Below are 13,916 nucleotides of genomic sequence, written 5' to 3'. Positions count from 1 at the left end.
CATCTTTTTCATGTTTTCTGCTGAGTCTCTGGGTAAGGGCTCCGGGCTGGACTTAGCAGCACCACATGCAATACTGGTCAGGTGAATACAGCAGGAGCACAAAGCTCATGACCTTTCTGGCAGAGCGTTCAGGGGATGACTAACGCTGCTGGTGCCTTCAAGGTTGGGTTTGTGGGACCCCATGAGGATTCCCCATGTGCTCTCTTTCTGGAAAGGAAAGCACAAAACGTCCTGGGATGTACCAAAGGTCATTTAGAGAAGGTTAGAACAGGGGACACACTGGAGTGTAAGGCACCCGTGATCAAAGAGTTTGTGAGGCAGTTTTCCCTTTGGTGTCCATGTGTCAGTCTCTGGATCGTAGCAGTCCAAGGAATCCAAGTCCTCGATGACATTGTCCACAGTGAGACAACGTCCTCCCGTGACATAGAGCTTGTTCTTGATGACAGTGGCCCCATGATGCATTCGTCTGTCCTTCATGTCTGCACACTTAACAAACTTGTTGCCTTTTGTGTCATAAGCAATTATTCTCCGGGTGTACCCTAAATGCGAAGCCAGAGGCAGAAGAAAGAGAAGGGAATTAGAGCTCATGGCCAGCAGAAGGAATAATATTTCCTGCTAGTCTTCAATAAAACCTGTTATACTGGTACACAATTTGGCAGAATTAAGATATCTAAGCTGGGAAGTGATGATGTGTCACAAGAATGCCTGTCTGTCTATCTTCCCTTCCTGTTTGTCCTCATGTCCTCACCCTGTCTCATAGCACCTTGGCAGCTGAGGCTCAATGAGCACCATAAAACCCATCAGATCAGGCAAGCAACCTGTCATAGACAGTTGGAGCTTGAAGTTTTCTGCATGTGCCTTCAAATGTCCCAAAGTATTTCTTTTCATCCAACAGATTCCTAGAGCTTCACTCAAAAATACAGAAACCAACAGCACATGGGAAGGGAGCAACAATGCCTTGTTAGTTTGGAGCCGTAGCTGTCTACTGAATAGAGCTGGGTACTCAACAGCACAGTGTCACTGGTGCTCACTCCACTCCCAAAGCCTTCGGTGCCGCGTCTGTGCTGGCCACCATGCCAGTGACCCAATGGACGTCTATTCCCCTGAGGGGTGATGTAACTTCACATCTGCTGAGAGGTAAGGGCTGGTACCAGGGGCATTGCCCTGGAGCAATGGAGGTGTGGAAGCTTGGGATCCAGCAGTGCCTTGCCCATGTATCCCTGTAGATAATCAAGAGTGCCCGTGGCAAACAAAGCACTTTGGTCCCTAACAAAAATGAAAGCCTGTCTTGCTTAGGCCAACCTACTCCCTCTTTTTTATGATGTGACCAGTCATGCAAAGAGGACCTGAAATGTGATGAGTGCTATTTTTAAGAGAAAATGTTATTTTTGTGGGTTTTACTTTTTTTGATAAACTCAGAGTGTTTGGTCAATGCTTTGGCATGGAAGCTGGTAAATAAAACCTGACCATGGTGAATCTCTCTACTTTCAAGCAAAATGAAAGATGTTTAAAGTTAACATGAATTTCTGTGGCTTTTGTTAGATAAATAAAAAATAAATTGAGAACTTAAGCTCAGCAGTAGCAGACTTGGGTCAATACAGGCCCTTCAGGTTAATGCATCTGAAGATAAGAGAGTTGAAAACACTGTATTTTGGGCGCTGTGGTCTGAGGTCAGGGTAATCTGCCACACAGGAGCGTGATAGTCTTGGACCTTTTGACTCAGCTCTTCCCTGTTCTCACTGCAAAGGGTAGCAGTGGCCTCCCGCTGAGAGATGGCACCATGTTTGAGTCCTCTGTGATTTACGTTCAGTCCTCTGCTCTGCTAAAGCTTCCCTATGTCTCATTTTCCATTAAATAGTCTAAGACATGCTTCCTCGTGCCAGCCTGTGGTCAGGGGAGCTGCATTAAGGACTGTAGAGTGCCAAACTACCAACGAAGTGATCCATCAAAGTGCCACAGGCAGAGGCTGATCCTCAGGTTGAAAAAGCCACTGAGAAGTTTCCCCTCTCCTAGTGTTTCACCCCAGTCTCAGGACATTTCACAGGTACCCCCCTGTAGCCCACCCATCCCAACAAGCTGTCCATGGCCTTGTGGTAACTGCGCTCTCCACCCTTCCAAGAAGAGCAGTCAGGGAGGGCCAGGCTGTGAGTTAGAAGGGGAGGAGCAGGACCCCCATGGCCTTGGCTTCTTCCTTTCTTCTGCATAGCAGTAGCTTGCATTGGCTTTTCCCCAGTTTCTCTCCACCCAAGTCCTGCTACTTGGAGTAAGAAGGTGCCTCACAGACAACTTGTCCCCGCTTCCATGGCCATGAGACCCTGTGAGAGATGTATGTGGAAGGTGCACACACTCCTCCTTTCCTTCCCAAGCTCCATGTGATTTTTGAGGGAGCACCCCAAGCAGGAAGGCTGCGAAAGCCCACAGGAGCTGGGCAGGGGTAGGCAGGAGGGAGGTTGAAACAGAGCCCTTACCACCTACGATGATAATCTGGTCTCCAATCACGACAGCTGGTGCACAGACGTTCTTCACCACTCTGGTCTCCATCCGAAACCATGTATTTCTGGACACATGGTAAACCTGACAAAAAAAAGATAGATACACACGCAGCTGTTTATGTTGCATTTTAACTGTCAATTGTAATTACAGAGGAACTTATGGTTTTTATTTTGTCCTAATGAATACAATCCTCTGGCTTGAGCTGCTGGAAAGCTGAGAATTTACCCACTTTTTTTCCTAATATGTCCCCTTGGAAAGCGTTCTCCTTCTCCAGGCGTGTCTGCTCAGGAGATGCTCGCACACGCACTAAGGCGGAGCGTATCTGCCATATGCAAGCTTCTCGGCTGTAAATCTTTGCATGGCCATTAAATCACTGTAACTCCTGGATAATGCTCTCCCAAAGTGCAAGTCGTTTCTTCATTTTCCAGTTATTCTGTGTATTCCTGCCTCAGCCTTAGCAATTTCCTGGGCAAACAAACCTCAACTTCACCTAGCTCTGCTGGCAGCCACTGTGTTTGCCCAGCTGCTGTGTTTGTGCTGGTGGCTGGTATGCACTCAGGTTGGCAAAGGCACTTGTTGATGGGACTTAGAGCGGTATCTAAGTCATCAATTTATGTGAGAAAAAGAGCTGTTGCCAGATGATGATCAGTCAGTCATCTCCATCTGCGCGATGCAAACTTTTGTGCCACATCATCCGCTTCTTAATATAGCAAATATCTCCAGGATATCTCCCCACTAACTGATAAATACATTTCCTTCCCCCTGATAATCGAGTGGTGTTATCACCGTAAAGAAGTACTGCTCATGTGCTGGCTGCCATCTTAGCCTTTAATGATCCTTCTTAGTTAAAACACCTAAACCAGTGAAAAACACTCACGGGGAAAGTAACGCTGCAACGTTGCTAAGGCATCAAATCAGATAAGAAAGGATTTAATGTATTTTTTCCTCCTAATAGAGCGTAACTGCTGAAAGCAGGCAGAGAGACAGCCACGTGGCAGGAGCCACAGTTTTAACACAACTGTTTACACGAAGTAACTGTCAGTTTAAGTCCTGGCCCTTTGATGAGCGAGAACCTAATTGCTCTAATGATCACAAATCTTTGCTTTTGCTGTGAGCGAGCAGGTGCACAGCTGAGACACCAACCCCCCCGCCCCCCAGCTGCCAAGTGGGAAGCACTGATTTCGGTGAGATGGGCTACAGGCATGAAGCCAGGCGGGGGGGGTCAGCCACTGCCTGCCGCAGCATCACTGCAGCAGCCCTGGCCCCAGTGCCCACCAGTGACTGACACCCAAAGAGGCACCTCAGGGCTTGTGTCTGAAAAACACTCAGAGGGGAAAATGAAAGAGTTACAACACTCCTTGCAGACAAGACTTCCCTGAAGCCATGTATCAACTCATCCCGCCTCTTGCTGCAACTCACAATAAAGTTTTTTGGGGGGCTTGATTTCTTCAGGAGGCTGATGAACTGCTGAATACCTTAGATGAAACTGCCTACAACAAGCAGGACTGACCATTACCTGTATCAACCGGACAGGGTTTTGCATAATGTCTTCTCCCCCAAAGAGGTAGACCCTCTGATCTTTGGCAGCAACAGCAGGGTGAAGGACAGCGACAGGCATGTTCGCCATGATCTCACAGGTGTTGTAGACGCTATCGTATCTTTCCACAGAACTGAGGATTTCCTGGTTTTCGCCAATTCCACCGAAAGAGAAAATATAGTTTTTATACGCCAAGCTTCTGTGAGAGTAACGTGGAACTAACATGTGCTCAACCAACCTCCACTGATTGAGTTTGAGGGAGTAAATGTAAATATTATCACTGACTGGGCTTTTCTTATTGCTAACAGGCATCCCTCCAAGCACACAAATATTGCTGTGTAAGCTCACTGCAGAGGCTTTGTACAGGCGCATGGGAAGTTTGGCCAGGCTTAGCCATTGGTTTGTCTTGTCATCATAGAGCAGGACATCCCTTGTTGTCTGCTGACTGTCCTTCCTGCCACCGATGATGACGAGGAACTCTTGGTTGGAATACCTGCGAGGAACATGCAGCATGGGCTTGATGTCAGGCGTGTTGGTGCTGTACAAGGAGAACATATGTCTCCGGGCTGACTCAAGGATGCTCCTGCAAGTGGGCGAGGACTGAACGAGGGAGTCATTAGCGATGAAGTGGAAGAGGAAAGTTGGATGGACATACTGAAGCCGGACCTTCTTGAACAACTCTTGGATGTAGCCTTGTCTTGCCTGGAGGTCATGCCGGATCCAGACCATCAGCGTCTCGAAGACCTGTTCCTCCTCCCCGCAGAGCTCATCGTCCCCAAGGTAATCGATGAGCTCCAAGGGACAAAGGTCCTTCAGGTCCTCAGAAGAGGCCACCTCAGGAAAGCATTTCAAAGCCATAGCCTTGGCTTTCTTATTCAGACTTTGGCAGTTCAAGACTTTTGCCAGTCTGATCATGCTCAGACAGTTGTCAGGAGTCAGCTTGTCTTGGAGGTAGGCAGAGCAGGCCTCAAAGAGCTTAGTGTACTGCAGCATGGAGGCCGTCTCCAACAGGCACAGGACATTCTCCGCGGATATAAGAATCTCCCCCGTGTAAACGTAAAGGATAATCTCATCCAAAATCTTGGCATCGATGCCCTTCAGGATGACTTTAGCTTGGTGACTCTCTCTGAAGTCATTACAGAACATCGCCTTGAAGTATGGACTGCTGGAAGCCAGCACGTTTCGGTGGCAGGGGATTTCGAAGCCCCCGCAGCAGAGGGTAACATCAGTCAGCATCCCGCTCTGCCGCAAAGTGTTCAGCTGCCTCAGCAGTTCAGAGGAGAAGTCCTGGTCTTTGAAGAGAAACCTCTCAGTGGATCCCTCCTCCATAGCGAAGTAGGAGATAGATGAATTCTGGACTTGGCAGAAAAAACCAAATTCTTAGCAGCTTTTATTGAAATATCCAACTCCAAGGGAACAAATCGGGACTTTGATGTTGCTCGAAATATCCGTTCACTGTTATGCATAAAAATGGAACATGGGTTAAGCACAGTGGGAAAATAATAAAGAAGCTAAAAGGTCTCTAAGACCCTTTAAAATTTTCATAAAATTATCAGATAGGTTGCAGCTCTGAGGTCAGCACTGCCTGTGTCCCTGGCAAGCAGCAAAAGCACTGAAGTTATCTCACTGATTTGGGATGAAAGCTGGATGGCTGAAGCAATTGGTTTGTTTGTTTTAATCGCATTGAATAAATGCGCTTAGACATTTATTCACTATTTTAAAGTATTAGCAGTTTAGTAGCTTGCGCCTCTTTCCCCTAGAGTTAGTCACTCCCAAGGAATGTAAATCTGGCAGAGCTGAACTCCGCAGCAGGGCAAACGAAATCCTAGAGACTGGGAATCTGCATTAAAACGGTTATTTATTAACTCTGCTTAGCTGTGGTTTGGGTTTGGTTTTTTTTTTTTTTAATGTTAATCAGACACACAATGACTAAATTAAGTGCCAGGCAGAACAATATGATGAGTATCTATTGTCATGGCTAACTGCCCAACCTGCAGTGAAGCGGTAGGGTAGAAACATTTACCTTCTGTTGTCCTTCCCTGCATGCACTTACTCTTTGCCGTTTATTCTCTGCTGAGATTTTCCATAGCTAGAGCTTGGATAAAAACCTATAAACCCACAGGACGTTTCTTTCAGTAGGTAAGTGATTCATAGAGGGTGATTTCTGGACGTGTTTATTCTGAAGTCACTTTTGCCGCTTTCGGGAGCTGTGCGCAGGAGCGGCGAGGCGGTGGGGCATTGTATACATTCCAGCGCTAAGAATAGGCGCACGCGGGCTTCTCGCTGTTATCACATGTGACGCCGCCGTTGCCTTTTGCAATGACCTGGCCGGTACTGAGCATGCCCGAGCGGTGTTTTTCTGGCAAATGTTTACATATAATAAATAGACACGGAGAGGAAAGTTCACTTATAAAAGTCCTGGCCGTCCGTTTGGAAACAGCCACAGGACCCTGTCCTAAAGTGCCTGGGAACTCTAGAAGCCCGTAAACAGTCTGCAACGCCTTGCGCTAGGTAATGCACTGTCACCGTAGTTTCATGAAGGAAGAGGGAGAGAGAAGGGCTTCCAGGCACCCCGGTGGGACGGACCGTGTCTCCACCTTATGGAGAGATCTGGGGAGCGTCGGCCCGTTGCAGTCTGGTGGGAGATGCTGATGTACCAGGACCCCTGCACCCCAGGGCTGCCCCAAGGTGGGCAGGGAGAGCCCAGCTGCCTCTGCCAAGCAGACAGTGAAGTTCACTCTAGGAGCAGTTTGTGATGCTGCTTGATATTTTGTGCAGAAAAATACCAGGTTGTGTGTGAGTGAAGCAAGCTGGAAACCAGGGTCCCAGGGTGGCAGGTCCCAGGGTGGCACCCAGGTCCCCAGGGCTGACACCTCAATGGGGTCCCCAGCTGCAGATGCCTGCGCATGAACAAGGGGTCCGGGCTCCTCTTGCAGCCAGTGAGGTCTAGTCTGACTCTGCTGAGTTATTCAGGTCACCAGTCAGTACCACTTGTATTTGGGCAGGTGAACAGTCCTCCAGGCACTGCTAGGTCTCCGCAGGTGCTCAGCTGCCTCAACCACATGTAGGTGTCCATATTTACCACTCCCACGTAGGTATCTGTGATGATGAACCTAAATCCATCCCCAGGGCTGGGATCAGTTGAGCACCTCATGGCCGTGGAGGATCCACCACAACCCCAGCTGGCCCCTGGCTGGGGTCTCCAGCAGGTCCAGCGTGATGTGTCCCAGTTCTGTGCCGATTTCCTGGGCGTTTCAAGAAAAACGGCATTGGCTGCCCATGGCTGGGTAACTGCATCGGGCCCCTCATCTGTGCTAAAATTCCTCCCTTTGTTCTGGGATGGGATTGAATCCAAGATGTTGTTTCTAAGCATCGCTACCACAGGGAAACACAAGGTTAAAGCAAAACTCCTTCTCATATTTTCAAAGCCAAAGCTCACGGGTGAGTCATGTCTGTGTCTGGTCGCAGCCAGGCAGATGAGCGGGAATCCTTGGGAGCCACAGTGCCCTTATGTCAACTCCTGTGCCGCGCTGGTGTTTGCAGCCCCCCATATGTTCCTGGCCCCACATCCGCGGCCCAGCAGACTGCAGGGATGGGGCAGCCTGTTCCTCTAAAAACAGCAGCTTTGCATCACGGGTCGTGCCGTACGTGGCCTTTCCCAGAGACTTTTCAATGCAGAATAACAACATGGCGAAATGCCTTGAAGGCTAGACAAACCCCTGAAGGCCCAGACCCGTGTTAAAGACGGGGCGGAGTCGGGCTGGCATAGCTTTTAGGAGTCTGTGGCATCTCCCCGTCCTGCACAATCTGTGCGTGTGCGTGCACACGTGCGTGTGAACGGCCAGGCGAGGTGAGGGAGGGGAAGGGCAGGAGCCACCGGGTTCGACTCCCACAGCTGAGTCACTTTGAGGGTAAACATAGCAATGTGCAGCCTTTTCCCTCTCCTCGAGTAATGAGAGGACCCGGAGGTTGATGTTGGGGCGCTGGGGAAAATGCACCCTCCCCTCCCCACTCCCCGACGCCACTGCCTCACCAGCTGGCCATGATCTTCCTGTAAATATTTGGAGTGGCATTAAAAACCCAACGGAGAATTTCTCTCTCCTCGTCCAGAGAACATTAGCTACCCAAACAAAACACCCTCTCGCTTGCTTTCTTGCTCCGTATGTATATGCTCTCACTGCGGTCCGTTCCGATGATTGATTTAGCTTTATATCTCTGTTCTGGCTCTAACTCTTTGCTGCCTATTTAGTTCTGCCTCTTCCTGGCTGTGGCTGTAGCTTATTTTTTTAACCCTTAAAGAAACAAATGATGCTATCTGACTTCACTAATGACACTGTTTTATGGGGTCGGGGAAGGGTAGGTGGGATGTTCTTCTGCTTTTGATACTGATAAACGTGGCATTTATTTAGAAGATCCCAGGCTCGAGGGCTTTGCACGGTTATGCAAACTCCTGCTAACCCAGAGGACAGTGTGTGCTGTTTAAATAGCTTATTGCTCTCGGGGGGGTTGCTGCTCCCTGCTGAGTCCCCACATAAGTCCCTGCCAATTTGGGGCCGAGGCTCCCAAGCAATGAAGATCCTGCTGCCTGTTTTACCACTCTCCCTTCTTTCTTTCCCAGAGATTATGGTTTCAGACACATCTCCAACCAAGTGGGCACATCAGTACTGCTTAGGATTTCTTTTATAAATAAACTAGAAATCATTTTTTTTCATGGCATATCCTAGAACAGCGTGTCCTATATGGCCCCTATTGCTGCAGCATGACCCTGGTGAGAGGGAAGAGCTGTTTCTTCTGCGGGACGGTGTTACTGGCCTGAGACAGTCTGTTTCTGAATGAGTTCTTGAGGCGGATTTCCTGGGGTGGCACGCTACTGACCGAAACAGGCCTGAGCAGTCTCTTTTGGGAGGACAGGGTACTGCACTAACCATGGGAGTGGGCTGTTGCGCGGATGACTTCAGGCTCTGGAATGGGCTGCCCAGGGAGGTGGTCGAGTCCCCATCCCTGAAGGTATTTAAAAGAAGGATAGGCGAGGTGCTTAGGGACATGGTTTAGTGGTGGGATGGCAGGGTTAGGTTAACGCTTGGACTTGATGATCTTAAAGGTCTTTTCCGACCTAGACGATTCTATGATTCTATGATGGGCTGGTCTGAACACCACGCACGAGTGGGAAAGTGGGCTCGTTCACAGGTGATGTGGCCCAGCAGCCATGCAGGACGTGATGCTGCAGGTCCCCCATAGCCCTTGAGGGAGGCTGGAGCAATTGGGGGCTGTTAAAAACAGCAACCAGCTGCAACTGCTGCTGAATGAACTACATTGATGGCCCGTTTCTAGAAAATGGAAATGTCTACCAAAGAACGACCACTTTGCCACAATGCTGTGTACTCACCCTGCCCCTTCTGCTCTCGCTTCTTAAGTCTGTGGGATCGCTCAGTTTTGGAATTAGGATGGTTGAACTTTTGGTCTGACCCAGAGCAGCTCTTCTTAAGTTTTAATGTAATGGCATGATGAAATGTCTATTATCATGCACTAAGCAACAGAGCGGAAAAAAGCTGTAATCTAATCGGCCAGCAGACAGGTGCACAGAGAGGATTGGTGATGTCAGACAACTTCTAAAATTCATACACTGATCCCATTACAATTCAGGTGAAAATGAACAAATATGGAGAAGGAGAAAGGACTGTTCAAGGCAGAGACTTCACTGAGCTTATTCAGTGCTACATGTGCTGCCTTGATGACTACCAGCCCCCACAGTCATCAAGAGAGAGATCATCCTTTTCTCCAAATTTGCAGCCTAAATAGACAGGGGGACAAGAAAAAATATTCCTTATTATGGTCATTATAAAACTGGGAGATGGAACAAACCCCAGGATTAAAATTCCTCGTTGTAAAAAGAGACAATTACAGGGACCTCAATTAATCGGGTGCCATGAGTTGGAGAGGATGGGAAGATGCCGCAAGCAGCAGTGGTGGCTGGCTGGGGCGACAGCCTTCAGGCCAGGCTGGGAGAGCAGCCAGCACCACCCGGGATGCTGCGTGCCCTGGCAGCGTGGAGCTCAGTCAGTGGGCACTGACCAGGGTAAGATGGGCACCTGACACCATTTTACATATTATAAGCTGGAGAGGAGACAAAAACAGGAGCAGAAGGGAAGACGAATGTGTTGGGGAATTATTAGATTTATGTATCACATATTTACACATGCCTGTAAATGTATATAATGAATATGTGTGTTAAAAGAGCAAAGATATGTCTATACTAGCAAATTACTATCAAGAGAAAGCATGGACAGGGACCTTTCTACTCAACACATGTCTGCTTCTCACCCAGCTGATAACACCATCAGGATAACTAAGTCCGTGTGCGATGTCTGGGTCAGACCGAAGGAAATGTTTCCCCACACCCAGCACCCAGGTTTGGACTCATCCTGATACTCCCCACTGAAGCAGCCTCCCTGAGTGCTGTCTGTGCTCAGCTGGAGCCCAGTGTGGATTTACTATTTGCTTCACTGGATTGGGAAAACAGCCCTTTGACCCTGTCCTCTAACTCCCTGGTTGACATCTCAGGTTCAGTGAAGGCAATGGAACTCCCCAAGCTAAAAAGTAGCAGAGAAGACATTGAAAAGTAAACACAATCCAGTGTGAATGCGGGGAATTGATGGACAATTGTATGTGACAATAAGATTAAATCCTTCAAGCAACAGAAATACAATGACTATTCCACATGGCACTGCCAGGTGTGGTCCCCTGCTCACAAGCTACCTAATTCTCCTAGAGTCATGGGAAGGTTGGGTTGGGGCGCCCCTAGGAGCTCACCTAGGGCAACCTCCTGCTCACAGCAGGGCTAACTTCAGGGTTAGATCAGGTTGCTCAGGGTCTTGTCCAGTTGAATTTTTGAAATCTTGAAAGATGGAGATTTCACAACCTCTCTGGACAACCTGCTCCAGCTCCAGGCCACTCTCCCAGTGAGGATTTTTTTCTCTATGTCCAGTAGGAATTTCCTTTGCTGCAACTTGTGAATGCTGCCTCTTGGCCACAGAGAAATCTGTTAACTTCCTTCTGCTGCTACTAATTGCCACATATCTGGTTGTCTTCCTATTCTTTAAGTACAGATACTCTTATGATCCTTTTCTCTCATTCCTCTGTAACTATTGCATTACTCATTTTCTATTTAGCTCTTCAGCAATCATGATTCCCTGAGTGCCCTATCGCTACAGCTGTCGTTCACATCAGTATGATATTAATTCTGAACGAAGGCTTAGTTTAAGACCTGATCAAATCTGGGTTTTGTTCTGATTTTGTAGGCGAGGTAACAGACTACATCTGTAGATGGTCTTGAAATCTGAACATGAATTTTGAACCCTTGACCTAAACTTTTGATCTAGAGGCATAGGGACAAGTTTTACCCTTACAGCATTGGAGACACAGAGCAACTTCACAAGTGTCACCGCTGCCACTGAATGTATTGTGCAGAGATAGAGGGATAGAGCATGTAATTCAGTAATTACTTTGGCCCAGTATGTGTGGGTGTGAAGATGTGTGGGCTCCTGGCTTGGTTTCAGGCCAATCTCTAATTAAAGAGTGAAAGATTAAGATGAAAGCAATTGTACTCTTCCTTCTTTAGTCAGAATGACCTACTAGCGTTAATTAAAACAGTCTTCAGGCAAAAATAAATTTGGCTGCCAAAGTTACGCGCTTCACATTAAATAAGGACATAGCTGGGTTTAAAGTGTGCTGAGCTTCTAGAGGTTTCACAGAAACCATTCATATAGCTTTGGGAACTGTTTCTGGAATATTTTAAAACAAATCCTTTGCCTAAACCAGCTCCTTCATGTGTGTTTCAGACACCCGCTGGCTTTTTCTTCAAACTACATCATTTGAGAATGGGTACCTGCCAGCTTATCTTGGACTAAGCACACAGCGTGACCTCTGGAGGATAAAATATCACCAGGAACACTGGACACCTAAGTAGATTATTCATCTGTCCTTTCTATAGTCTCTGGTTACAAGAGCCCCATGGCAACAGTGGCAAGAAGATACCAGATCCTGCACTGCTCTGCTTTTTCTGGGTCTGTACATTAAAATGCCTTTGATAAAGGCGAATCTGGAATCAGATGGTTCATTTCAGGTTCAGGATCTGCCTCCGATGTTTTTAGGTTGCTAGAAATGTTGCCAAAGGAGGATCTGGCCTTTAAAATGCTGGACTGTCCTGTTACACCTGTGTGGCACACAGATCATCGTGCTTAAAATCCCTCCATCTTTCCCATCTCCCACTTATTTTGCTCCACCTTTACAGACTATAACCAGACAGCCACGCACACCGTGCCGTGACTGATACAAGCAGGGAGAAACAGGTCTGGTGCTCCAGAAATGGTGTTTTCAATGGGAGTTAGATGGCCATCAGCCATCATACCATGGAGGATCTAGGTCTGAAGGCCTTTCCCCTTGCAGAGTGGTACACTCAAAAAGGGGAGGGGGCCAGACACAGAGAGATGCTCACAAGCCCATCTCCTTGACCCAGACTCTGCTCTCCCGCTTCTTATTTGTCAGGCCCTCCCATGTTATTTTTCATCTATGTCTTCTCTCATATGATTATAGGATTTTAGGATAATCCAGGGAGGAAGGGACCTCTGGTAGTCTCTAGTTCAACCTCTGCCCAAAGCAGGGTGAGCCGCGAGATCAGACCAGGTTGCTCAGGGTTTTATCCAGTCAGCTCTTGGAAACCTCCAAGGATGGAGACCATGCAAGCTGTCCCAAGGCCCATGTCTGCCTCTGCAGGACCAGCATTCCCCTGCCCGACAGATCCACCTGACAAGGCACCATCTCTTCCCCAGCTGTGCTCCTGCACCATATCCCAGGAGGTGGTGCCAATGGGGACTGCAAGTCCGTATCTCCTTCATGGGACAATTTAGGAGGTGACTATGCTGAGAGGGCAACTCACAGACAGGGAAATGACTCTCTGACCTTGCCCGTCAATAGCAGGATTTTAATCAGGGCCTGACTTAAATCATCAATTCACAACCCTCAGGTTGTTTAAAGAGCTGTGATAATGGGCTGAGAAGAAATTACAATCCATTTTCTCTTGGCAGGACTGTAACGGCATGACATGGCACCCATCGAATTGGGGAAAGAACAGGGATAATCTTCAGAATGAGAGAAAGACAGAAAATCTACCCAGAAGAAACAATGACAGAAGATTCCTCCACATATGCAAACACAAAGAGGTCAATTTAGATTTAGGTTTTTTTTAACATGTCTTTATTGCTTAAGGACATTTGGCGAGATAGCCATAACATAAACCTCACGTCCAGCATTACTTGGCAACATATTTCCCAGCTGGAAAGAAAATAAATTGGATTTTTTTCTTTGTGCTAATGCCACATTTTTTGGATGCTATTTTGGAAACTAATCAAGAGGTGGCTGCTCAGCATGCCTCTTCGTTCTTGATGGCTTTTTACTGCAAAAGAGCCAGCAGCAACCTTCTGAAGTCCCCAGAGGTATCAGATCGGACAGCTTCAGCTAATGACTTCTTGTACTTTTGCTGGAACTTCTCTTTTATTGCTGGCAGGTCACTCTGAGGAGACACCAAGAGCCTCTTTAGAAGAGTGGGAATAAATATGCCCTGCTCCTACCAGGCCCCCTGGGGTCTGATCCAAGGTCCACTGCGTCTGGTGGGAGGTGGAGAGGAGAAAGCAGGAGGTCTAAAAATCTCGGAGGACTTTCAGGTTAACATTCGGATTTGAGGTTACCCATGTCAGATGGTGTGGTGAGGGGACACTAGCTGTGAAGAGGCGTATGGGCCAGCACTCAGTGGTGCTGTGTGGGCACAGCCATGGTACCGGACAAACTCACACAGGTTGCTGTGAGCTTCTGAGGCCACTCTGTGGTGGGG

At 48.0% G+C, this 13,916-nt stretch overlaps 2 protein-coding genes across 2 annotated transcripts in view; both read right to left on the bottom strand.

Annotated features, from left to right (window-relative positions):
• Window positions 1–252: 252 nt before the first annotated feature.
• KLHL38 (kelch like family member 38) lies at window positions 253–5,359 on the bottom strand. The gene is made up of 3 exons (XM_009635976.1): window positions 4,010–5,359; window positions 2,469–2,574; window positions 253–539 (listed from the first exon to the last, which is right to left on the bottom strand). The coding sequence occupies exons 1-3, from the start codon at window positions 5,357–5,359 to the stop codon at window positions 253–255; spliced, it is 1,743 nt and encodes a 580-aa protein (XP_009634271.1).
• An 8,119-nt stretch (window positions 5,360–13,478) lies between these two features.
• ANXA13 (annexin A13) overlaps window positions 13,479–13,916 on the bottom strand; it is a 28,530-nt gene continuing 28,092 nt past the window's right edge. Inside the window, exon 12 of the mRNA XM_035891585.1 lies at window positions 13,479–13,598. Coding sequence (XP_035747478.1) covers window positions 13,479–13,598 — 120 coding nt within the window. The remainder of the gene's footprint in view (window positions 13,599–13,916) is intronic.

The sequence above is a fragment of the Egretta garzetta genome, unplaced genomic scaffold (assembly GCF_000687185.1).
Source record: "Egretta garzetta isolate BGI_Z169 unplaced genomic scaffold, ASM68718v1 scaffold13, whole genome shotgun sequence".
NCBI classification, from domain to species: Eukaryota; Metazoa; Chordata; class Aves; order Pelecaniformes; family Ardeidae; genus Egretta; species Egretta garzetta.
Note: the sequence above shows the minus strand (reverse complement) of the source record. Positions and strands in the feature narration are given on the sequence as shown.